The sequence below is a fragment of the Dermacentor albipictus genome, unplaced genomic scaffold, assembly GCF_038994185.2.
Source record: "Dermacentor albipictus isolate Rhodes 1998 colony unplaced genomic scaffold, USDA_Dalb.pri_finalv2 scaffold_23, whole genome shotgun sequence".
Classification (NCBI taxonomy): Eukaryota; Metazoa; Arthropoda; class Arachnida; order Ixodida; family Ixodidae; genus Dermacentor; species Dermacentor albipictus.
The window spans coordinates 1,633,925-1,647,708 of record NW_027225577.1 but is presented as its reverse complement, the minus strand read 5'-3'; the positions used below and the strand labels follow the sequence as shown (position 1 = coordinate 1,647,708).

The 13,784-nt window shown below is 42.4% G+C and overlaps 1 protein-coding gene across 4 annotated transcripts in view; it reads left to right on the top strand.

Moving 5' to 3' along the window:
* LOC135898895 (nucleolar protein dao-5-like) overlaps positions 1-13,784 on the top strand; it is a 56,941-nt gene that overhangs the window by 35,748 nt on the left and 7,409 nt on the right. For 2 of the 4 annotated variants that reach the window (XM_065428099.2, XM_065428100.2), the window contains exons 13-14: positions 7,264-7,451; positions 11,286-11,581. In XM_065428099.2, coding sequence (XP_065284171.1) covers positions 7,264-7,451; positions 11,286-11,581 — 484 coding nt within the window. Of the gene's footprint in view, positions 1-4,140; positions 4,496-7,263; positions 7,452-11,285; positions 11,582-13,784 lie in introns of those variants that run through there. The other 2 variants (XR_010563446.2, XR_010563447.2) reach the window with 2 other exon arrangements.

Below are 13,784 nucleotides of genomic sequence, written 5' to 3'. Positions count from 1 at the left end.
CTTTTTTATTGTTATTTGTACTAGAAGTTTCAATATTCAGTCAATTACAGAGTTTTCTACGCATATTTCGAATATGTCAGTACTTGTGTAGCTGTTAGTTCTTGTGCACAATTGCAAAATATAGTCATCTTTGTGGGCACTTATTATGTACTAAATTTTCACAACCATCGTGCTGTAGCTTTGTTTAGCTCTTTGTAGATCACAAAGTGTCGATATCTAGCCAAACAGAGTGTGCAATTATTGGAACTATGCAAAAATATTAGAGCATTTCAGCTAAATTCTTTTCTCGATTCCCGGAAATATAGAATTCTACTTTCGCAACTACTTCTGGGAGATATTGCAGTTTCAAGTTGGTTTCAGCACTGTACATGTCTTCAAGAGTATGTATGCCTAATTTTGTTAGTATAAGGCAATTATAAATGTACAAGGTTATTTTCATGTGATAGTGGCAAAAATTAGTTGAAGTGTCCGAATTTTTTTTATAGTTACAGTAATTGTAGATACTGTTTGAATAGATATCAGTACTTAGTGGTGTACAAAGAGCTAAATAAGTTACAGCAGAATGCTATTTACAAAAATTTATTACACAATAGAGTGCCCACAAAATCACTCTATTTTGCTACTGTGTAGGACATAACTCAAAACTATAGTGGCTACACAGGAACTAATGAAATATTTGAAATCTACTTGTAATGCTCTGTAAGTGGGTAAATTTTCAAATCTCTAGTACAAATATTTCAAAAATGTTTTTTGAAGAGCGTCTTCTCCCCTTAATGCTACAAACCATTTTTGCTTCCACGTAAGCTTCTAGCATTTTAACTGCCAGTGACAGTTTCACAGAAAGTAGTTGCATTTTATCTAGATAGGCTTTTCTTTTTGCCTGACACAGTGAGTCGATGGTTGAGGGCATTCTACATGCTGCTGCAGGTTCATTACCTCTAAGTTGCGATTTTGTTGCATATAGGAACCGCCAGACGGTCAGAATTAATTAAAAGCTCTCCTCTATGACATACAACATATTTCAGGTGTGGCTCTGGGATGTTTAACACAATCAATCAATCATTCAATCAACGAATTGATCAATCAGTTAATTGTGGGGTCTCAAACATGCTCTTGGGACAAATTAACAACACAGTAGCGCAAACAATCAAAGGTGCATTTATTGTGGCTTTTTCGTGCCAATGCCAGCTAGCTGAATTACAACCATTGGAACATGCCGATGGCCCTGCAGAATCGAGGAAGTCCAATTCACCGCAACAAGATATAGAATGAATATGTTCGTATTATGCTGGACATCTTAAGTCATTCGCAGGTGAAGTCTCACAAACGGACGTGCATGTGTGCAATCGTGGTGTGAGCAGCATATCACGCACCAGCTGGTACAATTGTGCAACCACCTATGTGGGCACTGCACATGGGCCACCAAGGAAGCTGATTGTTAGGAGACGCAAGAGCCATGTGGGGAAACAGCATTCAGGGGACACGAGTGGGCCGAGCATCCCTATACATTTTATCAATCAATCAATTGATCACTCAATCAACTTGTGATGTGTGCATGCATTGCATGTTCTCCTCCATTAGGTTCTGGTAGATGCTTACGAGAATTGTGGGTTCATACTTGAGCCTTAAGTTGGTTATGAAAACCTGCAGCTTCGTGTCTCATTACCATGGGAAATCCAAACATTCATGACATATTTAAATTGTTTCTTCAATAAAAAAAAAATGTTGTTTCTAGAAATTTTGCACTTGCCTTGTGTTTTATTTTTTTCACTTGTGCCTACATTTATACTAGTGTGCCTTTTATGCTGCTGTTAACATCTTCCCAGTTTTCACCTAGCATGTGAATTAAAGAAAACAAGAACAATAATGAATGCTAACATTTCCCTGAATGTATTGCTAAAGTGCACACCCTGTAAGTGTTAGTGTATAAAATATTGACATGACTAAGTATACTTGTTAGTGCTGTTATTCTAGGCATTGTTTATACAGCCATACATTTCATTACTGTTTTGGCAAGAGCATGTGTGACTTTAATAGGAACAGGGTTAACAGTCATCTCTTGTACTGATGGTGCAATTATTTCTCATTAAGTACCAATAAGCTTAACTTTATAAGAAAGAGCAGACATGTGTAAACAAACATAATTAACCCTTTGAGGGTCGAATTATTTTGAAGAAAACTTTCCCGTGTGGTCAAATTATTTTATTGCGGATATTGAATGTACAAGATGTATAAAGTCGGGAATAAATAGTAAAAAAAATTAGGGAACAGTACTTTGGTGTCGGCATCATTCAGAACTGCAATATGTTCAATAGTATTTTAGATTGTGGTACTCCTTGAAACACGAGTCTCCGCGCAGCCGCAGAGAGTGAGAATACCTCATGAGCGGCGGTGATAAACGAGCTAAGAGCCGTGCCAATCAAGATAGAAATCAACTTCCATCGCCCCTGCGATAGTGTGCCGACAAAGATAAAAATCACGTTTCGCGCGCCTCCGTTGCGGCGGAACCGAAACCGCGAAAGCGCGTGCCGCTGAGAGCGAGAATACCTCGCGAGCGGCGGTTATAAACAAGCTAAGAGCAGCGCCAATCAAGATAGAAATCAACTTCCACAGCGTTTGCAAGAGAGTGCCGACAAAGAGAAAAATGACGTTTCGCGCGCCTCCGTTGCGATCACGCGGCGAAACCGAAACCGCAAAAGGGGTGTGGCCGCAGTCTGCGCGACGCGCTGAAGCTTGAAGTCAGTTCTGTTTATCTCCCCAAGAAGGTAGCACAAATTTCAAACGCTTCTCGTAAGACCTAAGAGGTGGCAGCACCTCCCAGTAAGCGTGCATCGTCATTATGGCGCGAAATTTCAAACGGAGGGTCGAAACCGTACCCGTACGGCAAAGACCTTGCGGGACAGAAAACCGCCGCCGTACATGTACGGCAAAAACCGTCAAAGGGTTAAACATTTTGCATCAACAGGTTCAGCGAATTTTAGTGTTGTGGCTTGCGGTATATACAGTCACTGACTGATTATTTGGACACTGATAATTCGGAGATGCCTGATTATTTAGACAGCTTCATTGGACCACCACTGACCCCACAGACAATTTACAGTCAACATCTGATTTTTCGCACTTCATGGGGACCGCGAATACATCCGAAAGGTCAGGCAGTCCAGAAAAACAAATGCGTGCCTTTTACTGCCCTCAAGGGCTCAAATTGCAACAGCCACATCCAAAATAGCTGTAGGGGCCTGTCAGTGTAGTTATTAGACGTATCAATGCTCATACCGTGACAAGATATGGTGAGCGTGCGCACGTGTAATTAAGGAACATATAATATGTCCCGTCACAGCGCCCTCTTTCCACTCTTGGTATGCTTAAACATGTAACACCACCGTATTGCGGCGAAGTTGACTTTTCAGAAACACCATTATGCAATGCTTTAGATACTTGCTGTGCTTTCCACACTTCGAAGCCATTGGCAAGAATCACGAGCGTGGGGTCATCGCCATGGCTGACAGTGGTGAATAATTCAATTGAAGGCATGGTGCCAAACATGAGGAAGCTTGGCAGTAAATGTCAAAGTAGCCAGGCCTAACACTTACCATGTTGCGCTGTTGAACACAAACTCGTGGCATCAAATCCCGGCTGATAATGAGAGGAATAGCTGATCCCATTGTTTGCTGTTAATCCTCCCCTGTGCGATGCCAGCTAAATGAAAGGGTCATGGTTAGGTTAATGGCACACGCTAACCACATGAAATGCACTTTCAACAACTGCTCTGTAATGCTTGCCAAAATGCATATTATTGGAGGTTACCCACTACAGAGGGCAGCCTGACTGCATGTGCTGCGGCCACCATGAGAGTGTGGCTGTTGTGTGGCATGAGAGCGGACGATCTAGCTGCAGATGATGCCGAGCTGAAAATATGGATGCAAGTGTGTTCCATGCAGCTGCTACTTCATAACTATATAATGCCGTACCATGTTATTCTCGTCTTAGATGGATTCAAACAATTTTCACATGGCCGTAGGTCATGACAGTAGTTTGTAATGTCTAATTACTAGATAAACCATGAAGCTTGGGTATATTTTGTCAAGAGCTTTCTGTCTATGCTCAAATTGTCACTCACAGTAACCAGTCATGTTTCAGCTCTCTACTGGACAGGAAGAACACCAAGCCTGTGAAGAGCACTCAATTTTTCAGAGTTGAGTGGCAGCTGTTTGCCAATGGATTGCCTCGAATAAGACATCCCTAAGAGTTGTGGTCTGGTGCGGGTGCCTCTTGTGGGAGTAACACCAATGCCTCGGATGGACATTGCTTTGTCTGAGAATTCCGTGGGACATGGGGTGTCATCGGGCAGAGGACGCTACATCATTTCCTGCTGCCATGTTACTTATAAACGACTCACCGTACTGCTGCATCATAGGACTGGGTCTTGTGCAGCACAACGCACGCCTGCCATCTCTTTCTAGAAGCGCTTGGATGTCATCATTTTAGGCTTTAGGTATAAACACCATTACATCTTGGGTATAACGATAAGCCATTGGGTCCCACGGTACCATTGCACTTGCATAGTCATTGCCTAGATGGCATATCAAGTGGGCTACTGTGTGTGTGACTTGGCAGGTAAATAACAAGGAGCTATATTTTGGAGCCTTGTTTTTGTTGGCAAGTTTCGGGTATTTTGTTCTTGGATTTGTTTTCAGATTTGTTTTCAGGCTAAGAAAGTAAGACTCATATATAGCACATGTCACTTTTGTCACCTTGTTTATTGCTTTGCTAAGTACTTGAGCCTATGGCAGGGGTTCTCAAACGTGGTTCTGTGGAAGCCAGGAGTTCCCGCAAACGGATTTTAGGATTCCGCGGGCGATCAGAACGAATCCAAACCCATCTCGTTTTCTTCCATTCACTTCCACAATCAATCTGTTTAGAGAAGAAATTTTGCATTGCATTTTGAATTTAACAAAGCCATTGCATTCCACATCTGTACATTCGCGCGGCAGCATAGTGCAATACTTATCACTGTCATTTGCAGGCCCACGGTGGCCATGCTGAGCGCTTTTCAAACGTGCTCGCAAGGGTGGCTTATAACGCAACAGGAATCAGTGCAAACATTCTGCAAGCTCAGAGCCATTTCAGAGTTTAGCGCCGTCTGTCTGGTCAACTCTTCTTGGCAACAAACAGTGACCATTTAAACAGCATATTGTATAACAGAAACATGGGGCACATTTATGCGTGGTTTTTGGTTGAAGAGCATCGGTATCGGCACGGTGCAGTTTTGATACAGGCTGATTTGCTACCACACTGCGTTGGTTTCTAGCTAAAAAAGCTCCACAAGCATTTGCATGCATATCTGCACGTCGAAGACCATTCTGCAGCATGAGTAACTTGAAAAATATATTTTTTTTGCAAAAGAATAAAATCAATTTTTATGCGTCCAACACTCTAGTTTGTGTAAAGACGCTGTTTATGGTGCGCATGCTCTGCACTGCGGCTCGGCAATAAATAATTGCTTTACGTATTGTCTTTGTATTATTGTGAGTTCCTCACCAAGAGTCTCTCTCTTGATGAAGAAGGAGTCTCTGTTGGAGTCTCTCTCTAGAGAGCCTCCAAGATTAAAGATGACATGCTAAACTGTAAATGTCAAATGCCACACACAGACGCAAAGATGGTGCTACTTCAAATATGTCTCGCTCAAACACTAGTGAATTCAAGGGGGGAAGCCCTACCTCATCTCCCTCCCCCTTCTGTGGGAAAAGATGGAGAGAGGAGGGGTTCCACGGTGCTTTGGGAAAACTGGTGGGGTTCCCCAAAGCCAGAAAGTTTGAGAACCCCTGGCCTATGGAAAAAAAAATGCTTTACAACGAGGACATACATATGTAGAGTACAGTTCGAAGGGCTGCGTATCAAGCAGCCTTCTAAATCTTTTGAGAGTAGCAGCTTTAGTATTCAAGATTGTTTAACGGTAGCACGCTTTAGCAGTTAATTTTTTTCCAAGAGGCTTTAGGTAGGAAATTCTGAAAACAGCAGATCTGTAGCTCACAACTTTTGTGCTGCATATATGTGTGGATGGGATCTCAATGGTTTGCAAGTTTTCGGTCTATAGAGAGGATGCTGGTGAATTCAATATCACCAGGTGGGAGATATTGCTCAAATAGTTACCACAGTGTGCTTATTTTTATGTGCAATTCTAAAACTGACTGCTCCTTGTGCTATACCTGAAGGTAGTCCTAACATAGACGTTAATAATATGTGACATACATTATAACTCCTAGAATATACTGGTAAATCTGATACATCTAATAAATAAGGACTACATTATTGTGTCTACACTTATTGTACATGCAGCACTTTACGATTTTCGTTACGCTTACTAAGGGGCAGTACCTTGTGGACAAATGAGAACTGCAGCACTGGTAGTCTCTAATGCACTTTAAGGTGAAGTGAGCAACATTTATGAAAATTTACAGTGTAAAAGAAAATGTATAAGCATTTTGCATTTATGCAGTCATGTTTTAGCAGTTGTACTACTTGATAAATTTTTTACCAAGGTCACTCTTGTTAAATATACTGGTTAAATATCATGTCTTCCACAGGTAGTGACAAAAAAAAACAAAAAAAAACAGCCAGATTCTTTGACAGTCACATGTGTTGTATGCAACTACCTGTGCTTCTGCTTAGCTTCAGTTTGTATAACATGTTCACGGCAAGTGTCGTGAGCTATACCTCAGTGACACCAGCCGCACTGGTTGTTTCATTGGGTAGGTAAAAAGGGGGACTACTGTTTCCATTTTGTATTTGCTTTCTTTGCTGTCTCTCCTTTGTTGTATAATTTGCCAACTGTTACAACGCTACCTAATTCGTCAGACTTCACTTTTCCAGCGCAACTATACTGCATGCACTTGTGCTCACGCCATATGTTATCACATTTTCACATGAACATGTGCTTTTTGTGTGGTCTGGATGAAGGCCTTCAGGGACAAAGGATGATAATTCAATGTCTCATGGACATTTGCTGTCTGCAGGGCATAAAAATGGAGTCAGTTCTTACGCCCTGCATAACAAAGTCATTTTTTTTTTCTCTAATCCACCTAGTAATTAACGTAATCGCATGAGGCATCAAAATCAACGAACATTCCAATGTATCTCCGTTTTCAAAAGATTCACAGAGCAAATCAGGTGGAATAGAGCAGAGATAACGCAACTGCTTAGCAGAGCAGGTGGAGTTACCTTGTGGTTTTCTTCTTTTCTTTTCTTTCTCACTGTTTCTAGTGGGCACGCAAGATATTTTTATGTGCACGAGGAAACGGGCCATTCCCAGTGGGTGTCCCCCACTGTAACAGATGCCAGCAGCGGCACGCTCGATTCCACCTCTCCTACGACTGACACAGGAGTGAATTCTGACAAGTCCTCTGCTGCGCTACTGCTCCAGCCACCACCACCTCCACCACCAGAGACAGGTAGGACAGTGGCTGAGAGCAGCAATGGCTCCACATTGGACTAAGTGTTAAACGGTATCCCTCGTGGTCGGGTGTTATGTAGATATAGTGTTGTTGTGCTAGGATCACCAATCAGTGTTTGTCCGGGGTCAAGGAAAAGAACTTGGGTGCTGTAGTGTGAAGGGCACTAAATGAGGAGTGAACTCTATTTCGATTCTTTATGAAAGTTATTGTGGACTCATCGTGAGGTGAGGTCAAGTTCTGAGGAGCGTATACAAAGATTGTACACATAAAAGTTAAGATAGTAGCCATTTGCAGTAGCTACAGCTACTTGTATGAGACACAGAATAATGAAAAAAATTAGCCATTATGCAAATCCATAATGGATATCAGCGCAGAAATTCACACAAGGACAAAAAATGACTAAAACATAAACTGCTATCTGTCGTTTCATGTCCTCGTGTGTGTTTTTGTGCTGATATGCTATATACTTGCCCAGATCTCCACTTTATTAAGCCATTATGCAGCAGTGTCGCAGCACATCTACAGTGAAGATGAACCCAGTTAACTTGAATTCCTTGGTAGATTGAACAGTTTAGTTAATCTAAAAGGGTGACTATATAATTCACTGAAATTCCCCTGCTATGGCATGCCTCATAATCAAATTATTGTTTTGGCACGTACACCCTCAGATTTTTTTTTTAATTGTTATGGAGCTGCAGCTAACTTGAGTGAAAATTTTAAAATGTGCCAGTGTACTTTAGGTGAACACGACCGAATACATATTGCTGGCTAGTGTATGGAGCGAGTCAAGCTATTTCTTGTATTGTGCTTAATTGCATAATTAGTCAAGATTAATGAACCAACTTTACAAATATTAACTTTAGACCAAAGCTTCCTGCCTGTTACATAATTTTTTTCTGTGTCATAAGGAAAGCCTGCGAAATATCAAAACAGCACATGACATGCCCACTTGCGTGTCGCAATTGCAGTGGTCTCAAACGTGCCACGAATAATTGAACAGTGCATTTAGCGTGGAGTGCTGTCTAGTCTGCTTATCACTATCATGGACGGCTGTGAGGCTGGCACATCACTGGTGTAAATCACGCAGCCAACATCTGTGCCACTGCCCTGTCACTGTTTAAGTGGCAGCATACAGACTAAATGCATTGTGCGTTCATGTGGGGAAAATTTGTGAGCACTGCAGTCGCAATGTGCACGCAGGCAGGTCGTGGGATTTTTTTTCTCATATTTTGCTGACTTTCTTTAGGATGCAGAAAAAATGATTATGTGACTAGCAGAAAAAAGCTGCTGAATTGTATGTTTCCTGGAATGCTCTACAGCTATCTCATTGAAAGTTATGTCCTGAAGTTAGTACTTTCCGAGTTGGTTAAAGGAGCCCTGAATCACTTTAATCGAAGTGGAGAAATGCATTTGAAATGAAAATAGGCTATTTCAGAAATACTTTGCCGCAAAAAGTACTTCAATGTGTTCAGCATAAGCGGAGTTATTGGCAATCAAACACTGCATCCACTGTGCTCCCGTTCCTTCATCAGTGCCTTGCACTGTGAAGGCTATGGCACAGTGGGGCGTGCCCACAACGCTCTGCCTTCTAAATGTCACCGTGGCGCGCAGTTCAAATTTCATTTTGGATGTTAACGTAGACGCCACAACTTCCATCTTTGGTGCCTATGACGCGCTAAGCACAAGCCAAACGCAGTTGTTCTCAGCGAGCCGTAGTGCGCTTAGCCAGTATACTCACGGCAGCACCCTGCGGCAGCCGCGGTACCTACGCCATGTAGCTGACTGCAGCTTGATGTCAGCTATCGGCCAGTAGCAGCTGCCTAAGGGAATGACGAAATAAAGCATCCAGAAGAGAGTGAGACAAGGCTTCCCGTTGAAAAGAAAGCGTTTGAGAGAAAGGTGACTTCACGATTCGCTTTCAAGCTCCATGAACCATGTACAACAGCAAAACTTGGCTGAAAATGTATGCCAACTGGGCCCTCGGCAGGTCCGTTTAAGCTTGTCTTTTTGCTTCATCCCATGCCCTTATGCTTTTTGACTGACAAATACCAGCCAGCTTGTGTCAGTGCCCTTGGGATGGCAGTGTATTTATCTTTGTTGCACTACTAGAGCATTTATATTCTTTGTCTGTGCAGTTCGTCAAAAAACTGCTTCTTTGTGTTATTAAAGGGACCCTGAAACTATTTTGACAATATTGTATAAACGTCGTCAGAGTAGGTCCTTCTGATCATTAATTGATGCATCTAAGTGCTCCGCGTAAAGCGTGTAATTTATTACGAGGTTTTAAACATGTACACTGCTGCCGATCGCAGCACACTGCTCGGCGGAAGTTTCAGCCGCGCCCCTACCCATATAACGTAGATCACCCATATGACGTCATTAGGGCGAGCTATCCGATTGGCTGCCCAAGGCGTGTCATTGATAATTTTTGGCACCTTTATGGTGAACTGATGATGTTCGTAATAGTTGGAATGTTAGTTCATTTGTTTCTATAAAAAGAAAGTAACAGAAAGAGAATGCACAAGAACAATTTCTCACTACACTTAAGCACTTCCGGCATACAGCAAGCGTCGTCTTCTTGTGTTACAACCTACTCAGTTTTGTTGAGAGCTTCACGGTCAGAGTCGGTCTCAGTCTTTACGCGAGCACTATGATTCGACTTTGTTGCGTTGTGGACTGCAAACGTAGTGATTGGCAATATGTCAAGCTGCGACATCATGTCCCTCTGCAAGGCAGCAGACGAACGATCTAGCTGCAGCGCATCAGACTGCCGCTATCCGATCGGTGCCAGGATTTGTGCGTTTGTGGCTGTTACTTTGCACCACAAGATTACTAACGCAGTAGTGTTTCATAAGTCCGGTATTAGGGCACGCGCAAGGGGACAGGGCCTGGCCGCTTGACTGTGCCGTTTAACGGGATGAGCAGAAGCACAAATGTGAATGGTCTGCACGGTGCAGCCACCTGGTGGCACAGAGCTCAACCATACGCTGTAGCAGTAACGAAATCTATTCTTCTTTGCTGCTGGTGTAAATTTTTTGCAGGAGTGTAATCATCAACACGTTGTTTTTGTAAATGTTCAAAATGTTTTGCCTTTGGTTAGAGCAATATTAGCGCTTTGTTTGGCTGGTTAAGCTCTGTGCCAACAAGTGGCTGGACCGTGCATACCGATCAGGCCGCTCACGTACGTCTACGCTAAAGTTCCTTCATTAGCTTTAGTTTACGCTTCCAGCCATCTGCCGAAACGCCCAGCTTGCTTGTGGTTACTGGAATACCAGACACGTTCGGCGCTTCAACAGAATGCTCGCAACGCATGCTGATTTTATAGCTCTCGCTTGAGGTCGACTGCCAAGCAGCTGGCGGAAAGTTTGGAGAGGCTTTGTGCACGCGCTCCTAGAGAACCAGAAGTCGACAACACAACATGCAATCATGACGCAGAGCCAGTGAAGGCGGAGCTTAGCCCCAATCACTTGGCGAACGAGTTGAGGAGAAAATGCATGACTGTGCAGGAGGGTAACTTGAAATCGTCCGTAGCTCTCTCAACATGAGACGTTTCACACAAATTTAGTTGCGAATGATTAACTCCAGGTGTACCCTACGCGTCTACAAAATTTGTCCAAACCGTTTCTGGGGCCCTTTAAAGGATGGCAAGGAGGCACAGCATGCTTTTGTGGGAGGAGAGAATCTCTTGCATTCATGTCTTGCCACTGGCTACTTCATTGTGTGATTTCATGAAAAAAAAAATCTTCCCCTTTGGAACCCATTTTAGGAAACCCTACTTTAAATGGCTATTAACTGTGTTTTGTCGAATCTATCCTCTTTTGATGTCAACAGATGAGGCACCTGTGGAGACTGCCACCAAGCAAGAAGACGAAACAGAAGTAGACGGTAAGGTGGACGAGAAACTGGACGGTACAAGCCTCGATGCTGCCGAAGCTGCCTTCTACTCGAGTTTTGTGATGTCTGCGGAGCCTGTGATTAACGCTGCTCAGACAGACTGTGGTGACAGAGGGCTTACGCCCGGGGTTGCAGCGCCTCCAGATACAGTGCCTGTAGATGCAGCACCTGTGGATGCACCACCTGTGGATCAAGCCAGTGTTCCCACCGTCACAGCTCCAAAGAAGAAGAAGGTGTGCCTTTTTAGTGATAACTGATTTGTGTCAACAATGTAGCTCTTACTTTTGCAGCTTCTCATATTTGTTGCTTCTGACACTGCTGATAGCTGTTGTGGTTAGCAAAACTGGTTGTCAGTTTTGCATATTGTTATATTGCCAGTTGCCTTGTTCTACGTTCTTAATGCTTCTTGGCATACATTTTAATCTTTCTAGTAAAGGTTAATTTTTAAGATATACCTTCTCTGGTAAAAAGTTGTGAAAGATAGATGGCGCCTGTTCAAAACTCGAGTTCCTTGTGAAGCTTATAAGATTAAGAAGACTGATATGTACCATGTACCTAGGTTTGAGACAACCTCGAATAAACATTTATAAACATTGCTGTAAAGAATGAATAGGTTGGATTAATATGGGTTGCAGCATTACTCCTTAAACAGTATATTGGCATGTTTCTGTTCTTTGCACTGTCACATTTCTCTTATCCAGAGTCTTCTCTTTCTTTTTTTCCCGAATGTGTTACATCTTTATTGCCAGCAGCATTGCAGGCTTGTAATACAAGAATTTTATCTCACACCTATGCATTTTACTGCATTGCATTACAGTGGTACATAGAGAGTGATCATTTCAAGGCTTTACATAATTTTTGAAAGTTACCTGTAGCAGATAGCATAATTCATCCTTAAGCTGTATTATTTGAAGAGGCAGGCATTGCCTGCACAGTAAGGAAAACAATCGAGGAATTAAAAAAAAACACTATTTAACTTCTTAATTTACAGCACATATTGTAATGTATGGATTGTAGCCAGTGAGCTTAGCTTGTAATACCCGTGTCACACGGGCGTTTGGAAGGCCTTCCAACCGATAGTCAGTTGACTCAAAGGTCAAGTTCGAGCTGCTACACGGGCGGTTTCGAAGGCCGCCGAGTCAATAGTCTATCGAGCCAACGGAGCACCTTACAACTCTATCGAAATCTCGATGGCCTTTGAGCAACGGAAACGGAAACGGCGCGAACATGCCCTCTCGTTCACAGTGTGCTCCAACTCACGGTTAGAAAGAACAAATCAAACCAAAATGCTCTAAAGATACTATATCTGAGTGTTATCAATTATTCAATAAAGTATTTTTGCCACTTGATATGCGCGAACTACAGACACTCTCGACAACAGCGACGTGTAGCGACGCAAACGTTGCCGCAGTTTCGCTACTCAACAACTTAAAAACTAAACATACATGTAAGGCAATGTATAAACAATTGTTTTAATCTATAAACAAATATAAAAGAAATTATAGTGCTTTTAAGTGGTTTTAATGTTGTTTAACTTTTTGTGACATGAAAACGAAAAGAAAGATACGCAACGCCACACAATTTGGCAAGAAACGCCGGAACCACTCAACGGCCTTTCAAAAGTGCCGTGTAGCAGCGCGACAACTCCTTTGAGTCGATAGAGTTCTGCCGTTTCGAAGGCCGTCGACTGGAAGGCCTTCCAAATGTGCCCGTGTGACACGGGTATAAGGCACATCCACTTGGAACAATTTTGAGGATGGCACGAGTTTTGAGATATTCACCATCAAACTCATAGTAGAAATTAACTGTTGTTCCACTTCATTTTTTTTTTACAAAACACTCTTTTATGCATTGAATCACAAAAGCACCATAACTGAAACTTCCGTGTATTTCGTCATATACTTTAAAAATGAGTATCTCAAAACTGGTGTCATCCTGAAAATTTATTCTAAGTGGATATGTCTTGTAAGCTCACCGGCTACAATTGATAAATTGCAAGCTATGCCGTAAAGTAATTTAAATGTTATTAGTGAATTTTTGTTAATTCATTGAGTACCATATTTTTCTGCATATAGTCAGCACCCCAATTACAACAACCCGCAAAGAAAAAATCTGTGCATATAACCTGCAGAAGTAACTGCATACAACACTAAAATCTTCGCATAAACAGTCTCCATTTATGGATGCATGATTCATTCACACCACATCTTCTGCCAGCGCTGTTCCAGTTCAGTTCTGTCCCCTTTTTGGGGATGCTGATAAAGCTGTATTCATAGTGATCACAGTCTGTCATGTGACATGCGACTTGAATCGGATCACTTTGCAGCTAGCATTCACATGACAGAGGATGACAGGGCAAACGGAGCAACACTCGCATGGGCAATGGCGATGGAGCAAACACAACCAAGCTGAAAATTCCTGCAGTATCGTGAATTG